The sequence below is a fragment of the Drepanopeziza brunnea genome, assembly GCF_022702325.1.
Source record: "Drepanopeziza brunnea f. sp. 'multigermtubi' strain 214-2 chromosome Unknown ctg15, whole genome shotgun sequence".
Lineage (NCBI taxonomy): Eukaryota > Fungi > Ascomycota > Leotiomycetes > Helotiales > Drepanopezizaceae > Drepanopeziza > Drepanopeziza brunnea.
This window is the reverse complement of record NW_027094078.1, coordinates 132,585-143,018: the sequence shown is the minus strand read 5'-3', so window position 1 is coordinate 143,018 and position 10,434 is coordinate 132,585. Positions and strand designations below refer to the sequence as shown.

Below are 10,434 nucleotides of genomic sequence, written 5' to 3'. Positions count from 1 at the left end.
GGCTGCATGGCTGACGGAGAGTGCACGGAACGAGACGAGGGAGGTCTACTCTTGATCGTAATAATCGGGGGATGCCACGAGAGCATGGAAGGCATCAACGAGGCACCTACCTGTATCGATCTGCACGTGGAGTTTTGGCTGGCTGCATCTGCATCGATACTAAGCGACTATTTTAATTACCTACTTACATGGCTGCTGCTGCTGTTTACGCGAGGGATAGACACCTGCATCATAGAGCAAGTAATGTGAACGAGGAGCGAATGCATATGAATATCTTTTTCTGTTTGCTCTGCTCTGCTCAGCTCGAGACGTACCCGGGTACCCACTTCGCTTATTTCTTGCAAAGCTGAAAACGGAGAGAACGGAGAGCCCCACCAGCGCCATGGAAGGAACGATAAAAGGTGCCATGGAAGGACTACCAAGAGGTCCAATTGTCAGTTTTGACCGAAGGACACTCGAAACAACTGACTTTCAACCGACGTACAATCGGATAAGTAACAAGAGGGAGGTACCATTGCAGCTAATTCCGAGCATGAATCAAAGATGCATTCAGTGTAGGTACCTCTCTTTCCCCGCGCAAGGTATTTAGGATACTTTTGTGGGGCCAGACGAAATACGATTTGACCGAAAAGAGGGACCTATTGGCAGAAACCCCTTTTTACGAAGCCCGGCCTGGACTAAACCACCCTTAATTGTCTGACTGGGGGCATTTTGGGGATGGTTGGCTTTATATTTTGGATTTGCGTTTGTGTTTGAGTTTGTGTTTGTAGACTTTTTACATCGATGGGCAGATGTCTTTCCTCTCCTTTTTTTCTTCTGGTTTGTTTTGTTTGGATGGGGGCAGGGCAGGGTAGGATGGGAGAAGGAGCGAGGGTATTAGGTAAGGTAGGTATTTATTTCATGCCCCTTTTTCCTTCCAGGGCTTGATAAGCGAGGCGGTACGCAAGTACATGTGAAAAGCCCGTCGGTCGAGAGAACCTAGCGATCAATCATCTACCGGTACTACAGTACTGCGGAGAAAGAGAAAAAAGAAAGGAAAAGTGCCGTGACTGGGAATTACCTAGTGAATGTTTAGTCATGATGATATTTTATTCGGAAACCCGTTTTGCCTTTCCTTTAACTTGTTTCTTTTGGTTTTCCCGGTAGTAGGGTCGTGCTCCGCCTTCCCCGCGTGGAGCCCTTGAACGAACATCCATCCTACGCCTCCGGACGGGAGCCGACGTATGAACGGTCAATGAAGGCACCGGTCCGTTCGATCTGTCCATCAATCCATCTATATGCTTCTATCCTTCCTTGCCCTCAAAACTCATACTAATATTCGTATATTCATCCTCATATTCATCCCTTATCACGGGAATTTCCATTTCCCCGATACCCGCCATTTCCCTTCCCCCTGAAATAAATACCAGGAGGAGAGCCCGTCTAGCCGTATCGGGCATAGCAGCATACTCCAATTACAGTGCGGCCGTTACATCCCGGCAAGAGATTTTTTTTTTTAGAGCGCCTCTGGTAAGGATGATGAGGTGGCATCTGCAGGAGACTTGAGGATTGCGAACTTCTTGTCATATCTCAGCTCAACGGCTTTCTTCTGCTATCAACACCACAACCACACCACACCGCACAGCATCACACCGGATGTCTCGGTTATGCTAATCTGTCAGAGAGCAAGAAAGAGAGAGAGCATCCCATTGAATTGACTTGCCTTTCTAGCTTTCGCGTCATGTCACTCCTTTGATTCCGGACTACTACCCACCGCTGCTGTTGCTGCCACTGCTCTTTTGTTTAATTATAGACTTATTTCCTCTCCACTCGATCCGCGTGCCGTTCACATCATCCTATACTGAACTGAACTCCTCCATCGACCGAGTCCGATACGACAAGAGCAAGGAAGGCTCGGGTTCAGGAGTTAGGGCTGCTTTCGAGAAGAGAGGGACAGACGGATACAAGCGACTGAGAGAGACAGAGTCAGACTCAGACTGCATAAGCCCGGACGATATAGGGCAGAAGATTTCTAGAGATTCAGTGGTAGACGACAGATTCGTCTGCGCTGGTCTCGGTGTGGTAAGTGCAGCAGCCCCTTGACCCAACGGGAGGAGAGGGATGGAGTGCAGTGGCTTGCAATGCTCGGAAGAGGCCGCAAGATACCTACAGACGAGCACGCAAGAGAGATGCACTGGGCTTCTATTCTAGTCAATGGATCTGCGGGTGTGTTGGGGGCCCACGCGAGAGGATGCGACGGGGATGCTGCTGGCTGGGTGAATGAGGCTCATCTCGGGCATCGACTCGGGATGCTGGCATTCACTTCCGAGCGGCAGATTGCATCGCAGACTCGAGCATCACCTGCAAACATATCTTGCCCTGTACATCCGACAGATCAGATCACCCAGGTGTTTGCTGGGTGCGAGATGACTCCCCCGTTGCGGCCTCCACGCAGAAGCAGACAGCCCACACGGAAGAAGAATGACAGCACTGACGCGCCCTATCCAGCAGATATCCAAACGATTTCTTCCCTGCGATCATCGCCGCCTCCCGCTGAAGCGGCAGAGGACGGATACGCCAGCCTCCCACAGGAGCGGCTGGGAGAGCAAAAGGGGCAGCAAGGCCCAGGCCAGGGACAAGAACAGCCCGGAGCATCAGGCTCGCCTGGATTTTCGACCAGCTCAACCGTCGACGAGAGCCTAGGCTCCTCCCCCATCCTCCCACCACTTCCAGCACCGACTTTTCGCGGTCGCACATTCGAGCCTCGACCCAACAGGACGCCTTCCGGGTCTCCAAGCAGCAGCTCGCACTACTATACCGCCAGCTGGGGCTCTCCTTACCAGCAGCCTGATATCCGGTCCCTTCGCACCATCTCCCACAGCCACAGCAACACCCTCTCCAGTGAGACCTCCGAAGACTCTCCTATCCGCCATCTCGAATTCCACACGCCGTTCCTGCGCCCCGCGCCAACCTTCGCGCGGCTCCACAGCGATCCTGAATTCGTCTCGCACGACGGCCTCATTAGCGCCGCTGTTCTCGCAAACCGCGCACGCAGGCCAGCGACCGGCTTGACGGAGGACTGGATCCGGCAGCACACGGGAGGTGAACAGGCAGAGCGTAACCACTGGCTCAGTGACAGCGGGCGATCCTCGCTCAGTGGATCTGTCGTATCCGCCGACTGGCTGGGCGAGAACAACACCGATCCTCAGACCCCGACCCTCAAGACATTCTGGGAGAGCAAGGAGAAGGCGCAGGGGAGGAAGCAGGGACCACGGCATAGGAGACAGGCGACGACGGACACGCTGACGCAGAAGGACTTTACTGACGATTTCCTGGACCACGCGGTTCCGACGATGTCGCTCGCAAACGACGGAGCAGAGATGGAGGTAGATCGACCGCCTACGCCTCCACCGAAGGAGTGGAATGCCGCTGGAGCCGCTCCTGCGGCAGTGAAATCCGCGACGCCGGTCCTGGGGCCGCCGAGAGTGAAGAAGAAGTTGCCGTGGAAGGGGAAGAATATTACGGTGCTCTTACCGTGGGATGAGAGGGAGTCGAAGGGTCAGGCGCCCACGCCACTGAACGAGACGGAAATGGCTGCTATGCTTAAGTCGTGGGAGGATCTTGGCTACGATACTGCGGGCTTCAATCTTGGGCCCGAAGGGAATCTTGATGAGGGCAGTCAGGGACAGAGTCGCAGTCCCTGGCCGTTGGGCCACGATGTGGTGAATGAGAGGATGCAGAAAAATTACAGGGTCAGCATCCCTGATCGCAGAGGTGAGCTTGTGCTTTATTTTGTGGAATGTTTGAGGTGTCATTCCTGTTGGAACTCGTGGCTTCGCCCAACAACGTAATGTCTTAGTTGGTTGAAATTTTTGACGATATAAACTCCCGACAATATCTGTCATATCAGAGTTACTACAGCTATCTACCGGACGCCATACTAACACGAGGAAAATCTAGAATGGGACGCCTACGTCGATGGCCTGAAAGAAGCTAAACTCCAAGCTCTCCTCGGAGCCCTTGAAGAGGAGCGTCCAGCCATCTCCCCAGCGATTCCTAACCCCCACGGGCGAAGAACATCAATGCAATACCCGACACTTCCCTTTTCACCTCCCTTACCCACATCTTCTGCGGCAAGCAGTCACCTAGCTCATCAGCAAAACACCTTCTCCCCAATGTTAGTCCCCGGTGCCGGGATGTCAGCAAGCCAGAGCTCAAATCCCGGCTCCATAGCTTCTCCCGTCTCCATGCATACCCGAATTGGATCATTAGCATCGCCAGGCCCAATGCACATGCCTGGCAAGTACTCTCGTAACCAATCCATCTCCTTTGGAGGTAGCGAACACCCCTTCGGCTCGCCGTTCCAATACCCACAGCAGAACTCGCCTGGGGTCTGGTCGCCGCAACATATGCTGTATGCGCAAGGCGCTGGAGGGAGAAGAGGCTCGCCTTCGTTGCAGAATTTAGGGGCGGTGGTCTCGCCTGCGTCGCCGTTCTCCCAAGAAGGGTACTTTCCTCCAGCTAGCGATGCCATGTCGCAGATGCAGCAGCGGCAGCAGCTTTTGCAGACGCAGCATTTTTCGATGCAGGGTGGTGCGAGGGCTTCCCCGAGATTGCAAGAGGTTAGAGAGATGGACGAGGATGAGGTGTCGTCCGAGAGCCCGTCTAAGACTCCAGAGGCAAGAGAACGAAATAATCCTAATGATCTACAAAAGGAGATCGACGACGCGGAGTATCATCTGGAAGAGCAGATGCAACGGGAGCTTGAGCATGATGATTACAGTCCTCATTCTGACAGGGATGAGGATAAGTTTCCGCAGGAAACCATCACCAATCATACGAGGAATGTCTCTTCAGGGGGTCTTGCCGCCTCGAGATTTGCGAACGTGGATTCCCATGGTCCCGTCCTGCATCATCCTCAGCCGCATAGCAGAGGGCATTCACTTTCTCAGCGGCCGTTCCAGGAAAGCGAGGAGAGCGCGCACGAGCTTAAGGGGCTTGGTAGGTCAGATTTGTCGGATATCGAGACGGCTCCAAGCAATGTCGGCACCCCAGCCCAAAGCACCGAGCCGTCTGCCAGCGGACATGACAGATCCTTCTCCGCAGTCAGCAACCCGTGGGCGGACCCGGTCGCTACCAATTCCGAAAACAGCACGGGTCATGCTCGCGGCCACTCTATCAAAGCCTCAACGTCGACCCTTAACGTCGGGGCCAAGGAGTTTACCTTCAATCCCGCCAACGCCTTCAAGCCAACCCAGTTCTCCTTTTTAAATAGCTTCCAGTCCCCTGCCAACACCTTCACGCCCTTCCAGAATCCTGTCTCTGGTTTATCTAGCCACTTCAGCAACCCCTCTATTGCGAGCTCAAGCTCGAAGAGTAAGATTAATGTATCTGCCCCAGCCTTTACGCCGGGACACAAGGATTTCAACTTCTCTACCTCGGGCCCAGCATTCCGTCCCGATGCCCCTGCTTTCACGCCCCTGACAACCTTCCCTGATTCCGTCGGTGCCGGCAGCGAGGCGCCCCACGCCTCCATCTTTGGAGATATTGATCTCACCACATTGGGCATCTCGAAGCCAGTAAAGCAGAACAAAGCCATCCCGATCGTCAGACCGGATAGCAGCCACAAGTCTGTCGAGAATGAAGACGTAGAAGACAAAGACGGTAGAATCACCCAGGGCGGGGGCCGGTTTAAGCGAGCGAGGGGCAGCAAGGACGACGGTGACTCCATACCGTTGTTTGCGGAGCCTAGTATGCCACTCCGCGAGACTTCGCGCGGACAAAGCCCGCCTAAGGACACTACTGCAGGCTTGCCTAATGTAAAGGCTGGGAAGGAGAACTCGGCTCCTGACGAAGATTCGCTCGAGGAAGGCGAAATTACCGAGAATGTGGGAGGTAAAGACTGGTCGCCCTGGGAGTTCCATGAGAAAAAACAAGCGGAGGACTTCAACGCAGCCAGACCTTTCACGTCAAGCAAGTACGGTTCCGGTCTGCCCGGGTACGGCATCTTCGATGAGTCAGGAGGCGAACCTGCTGGCCCTGAGCAGGAGCCGGAGAAGGGGAAGGGACATAAACAGAATGTTTCTTCGCTGTCCGCCAAGGCTAAGCCATTTGAGTTCAGACCTGGAGCGTTCAACTTTTCGTTCGGACAACCGTCCGAGTCGGCTCCCAAGGCAGTCTCTGTACCTCCGGTGCCGCCGCCTGTGCGTATCAGTGCCGGGTTGTCTGCTTCGAAGTATGCCAGAAGTCCAAGCCCGGCTCCCAGGATACCCACACCAATGGCCGAGTCCCCGGAGGCACATATGCAACCGTATGAACAAGCACAGTTCCAAGCTGCTATTCCACAAGTCGAGAGTCCGTCTCCTTATCCCTTACAGATAGAGCCTGGCGAGTCATTCCAAGAGCAATCTTTGGAAGACATTGACGAGGTCATGCGCTTGATGAACGAAGCAGAGACTGTACCTAGACAGGATACAGTCTACCACGCCGATCCCCCGCGTCATATCAACATGCCAGACATGGAAAACTCATCGCCTATCAGACTCTTGCCTCAAAATGTTATGCGTAGCGATGCGCCTAGCCCCAGTCCCCGACGATTCCAACCTCTGCCTGGACAATCGCGGGTCTTCTCACGCGTCAACGATGATCCGTTCGTCGCCGAGGACTTGGCAGCGCTCCGTCTCGCGAATGATATGATGGACAGCCTGCCACCCAGCGAGTGGGACGACGTGCTGAGCGATACGGAGGAGGCTAAACTGCAGCCGAGAGCACAGTTCTTCGACAATCACGTCAACGATCTCGTTGGTGGGCTGCTATCTCAGCGTATCGAGCCCCTGGAACGTACGCTGGAGAACATCCAGATGTCGCTTGACATGATGGCTGCGCGGGGACAGTCTACGAGGAGAGAACGACGCAGTATCTCTGGTGCACTGAGTGACGCGGATGACGAGGATGATGACGATCAAAATCCCAGACGATCGATGAGTCCAAAGCGGAATCAGAAGCTGGATCGGATCAAGGCCATTGTTGTCGAGGCTTTGGCTTCGCATCAGAGTTCGAGACCAGCTACTGGGACTGAGGACGCTCAGCCTGATTCGAAGATTCTGTTACAGGCTATTGAGGAGATGAAGGAGCAGCTTGGATCGTCGATGCGTCATGATCTACGGATAGAGAACATACGCAATATTGTGGAAGACGCGGTGGGGAAACGTCTTCCCGTTTCGCCGAAACCACTTTCTCAGTATATTGATGAGGCAGCTCGTGAAGCCTCGTTTACTGCAAGAATCGCAGAGCTAGAAGAGCGTCTCATGCGTGTTGATGGCGATACGGGCTATCGCTCAACAGACCTAGAGGAGACGTTACTTCGAGCCGACATGCGGACTGAGGAGGAAACGAAACAGCGTCGTGCTGCCGAAGACCGTCTAGCCGAAGTCCAGAGATTGCTGCGCATTTCATCCGAAGAGGAGACTCGTCTCCGGGAAGCCATAGACGAGCGCGAGAAAAAGATTCGAGAAATCATCGATTCCAGCGACGCCAAGGTAAGAAATGCGGAAGAGCAATGTGCCAAGACTGAAATGCGGATCGCCCTGCTCGAAACCAGCCACGAAAACACGCAGAAGTCCTTTGGAGATCTGCAAAATCGCCACGCCATGACGGGGAGCGAGTTACGGGATGCCAGACTGGAAATCCACCGCCTGCAACTGGAAGCCGAGCGCATCATCGAGGGAGCTCGACGCCACAGCGAAGACGCCGAGATGGCCAACGAGACGAACAAGGAGCTGAGACGCACTTTGGAGAGCCTGCGCGCCCAGATGGAGGAAAGTATCCGTGTCCGCGAGGGTATGAGAGGGAGATTAACCGAGGTGCAGGCCGAGCTGGCGAACGCTGCCCTGTCCATTACCGCGGAGAACGCTAGTCGCGCCAAGAAGGAAGCCGAGCTTGTTGCACGCCAGGAGGTCCTCGACGCCCGTCTCCAGGCCGAAGCTAGGACCCGCGAGCGGCTGGAACAGGAGATTGAGCGTTTGGAGAAGGGAGAGAGAGAAGGCATGCGGGCGGTGAGCGATTTGAGGAAGATGGTTGTGGTGCTCGATGACTTGCGGAAGGAAAACGATGAGGTGAAGCGGGAGAGCATGCGGTACAAGCGGGAGTTTGAGGAGGCGAGAGAGAGTGGGATGAGTGAGGTCCAGCGCACGAGGCACTATATGCAAGTTGAGGTCGACACGGCGAATAACCAAGTCAACGTCGTGCGGGAGGACCTTGAAAACCAGATCCTGCGTCTCAGGACTGAGATCGACCAAGTCAAACTCGATGCGGATACTACGCGTGCCAAGTCGGAGATGTTGCTCGAGGAGGCCGAGTCTTCCAAGCAGAGCGAACTCGATGCGATGAAGATGAAACATGCGGATGTGCTGGAGGACCTGCAGACGCAGCACGAGCGCCAGCTGAGCAATGCAGTCGAGGATGCGCAGAGACATGAACAGCACCTGCTTGAAAGACTAAGCTTGAGCAGTGCGAAGACGGAGCATCTGCAGGATCGCGTCACACACCTAGAGGACAAGCTGGAAGTGGCGAGCCAGGCGGCACGTGCTGCTGCTTCCGCTGCAAAGACTGCCAGATCGGCGTCGTCGTCTTCGCCGACTGCGCATGGAACACTTGCGAAGTCCTCGGACTTGCCAGAGAAAATCTCCCCCCAGGCGCTGAGAGAGAGTATCATGGTGTTGCAAGAGCAGCTGCAGGCCAGAGAGTCCACAATTGAAGACTTGGAACAGCAGCTGAGCACTGCTGATCCCGAGGCTCCCAAGAAGATCGAGAAGCGCGACGATGAAATAATCTGGCTCCGCGAACTCCTTTCTGTTCGCAAGTCCGACCTCACGGATATTGTGTCCGCATTGGAGACGGGGCGCTACGATCCCGACCGCGTACGCGATGCTGCGATCCGTCTCCGTGCGAACCTGCAGATGGAAGAGCAGGAGCGCGAGCGGGCTATGAATGGCGGGTCTGCAGTGTCGTATACAGTCGACGGTATCGCGAAGGGTCTTCGCGATGTCGCATCACCTAGGGTCGCTCAGGCTGTGGGACCTCTGGCAGCGGTATGGGGTAACTGGAGGAAGGGACGGGCCGTGGACGTCGATGGCGGATCCGGGTCCTCTACGCCCTTGAGAACGAACTCGCCTGGCAACCAAAGTTTGTTGACTGGACTCCTGACACCTCCTGCGAACTCGACTCCGCGCACAAGTGACCCGCTTGGGAGCGAGAGTGGTGGTGGGAAACAGCCAAGTGCGTTCGGCAGCACAGGGCAGAGATTTACATCTGCGCAGCTAGCCAATCGCCCACGCAACCCCTCAGCTCGCCCTCTCGATCGAAAAAACCCAAATCAAAGTATGAACAACGGACCTAGCTCCAGCTCTCGAGAGAACCCACCGCTACCCTCGGGCTCGAGACAATCCCACTCCGTCCGCGGCTCGCCCACCAAATCGACTACTAGTACCGCTAACACGGTAACTACGCACACGACGCGCGGTCTGCGAGCCGGCAGCGGAAATTTCAAGCGAGGGACGTTTGGAGGCGGGATGCTTGGGGGGCAGGAATATAGCGTCAAGGGGGCCGGGATCCGGATGGGTGTGGGAGGCAGAGAAGGCGTAACAACGCCGCCGATGATGCGCACCAGCAGTTATGATTTGGATGCGCGGGCGGAAGATTTTTCAGATGCGGGCTTCTACGACGATGAGAGTTTTGGAGGGGAGGAGGAGGGAGAGGGAGAGGGAGACGCGGATGAGGGGGGAGAGGCGGGATTTGACGGTCGTAGCGTAAGAGGGGGTGGGGGTGAGTTGTATGGGTAGATTTTTGGGAGATGGGAGAGGGAGATCGAGCGATATTAGTATAACATGCCTGACGGCTTGGATCTGTAAGGATGCGACATGGATTTTCTTTTGTTGATTTTGATATTTGGGATAATGGTGGTAGTTATAGTAGTGATGGTGATGATACTGATAATGAGAGAGAGAGCAAGAAGGGAGTGAAGTGCCAAAATGGAAACGGAGCGCAGAAAGGTGAGGAGGTATATTTCGTATATATATATACATACATATAAGACACGGGACAGACCTCGACGTTAATTTACACAAGCCAGACTTGTTCTCGAACCAAAAAGAAGACGGATGCTTATCAAGACGGCAACAGGTAGATAAAAAAAAATCAACGATGGGGAATAGAATCAGAATTTATTACCCGTAACCAAATCCTAATTTTTTTTTTCTTCTCTTCTCTTCTCTTCCGTGATCTCCCCTCCCTCTCTCCATCTACGATGCATCTATGATGATTCGAAAAGAAAACGTTTGGGTGGGTGAAAGTGCCGCTGCTGCGTCTGGCGTCGGGGAAGTCGGCGAGCCGGCGAGTGACAGACAGGTCGTCTGATCTAGGCCCCGTGGCTCTGTCCGGATCGCTTTAGTTAGTTAG

At 54.6% G+C, this 10,434-nt stretch overlaps 1 protein-coding gene across 1 annotated transcript; it reads left to right on the top strand.

Moving 5' to 3' along the window:
- Window positions 1-2,168: 2,168 nt before the first annotated feature.
- L3040_008136 (uncharacterized protein) lies at window positions 2,169-9,818 on the top strand (the record flags this gene model as incomplete). The annotated part of the gene is made up of 2 exons (XM_007290985.2): window positions 2,169-3,753; window positions 3,940-9,818. 2 exons carry the CDS (start codon window positions 2,169-2,171, stop codon window positions 9,816-9,818), a joined length of 7,464 nt encoding a protein of 2,487 aa, XP_007291047.2.
- Between the last annotated feature and the right edge of the window lie 616 nt (window positions 9,819-10,434).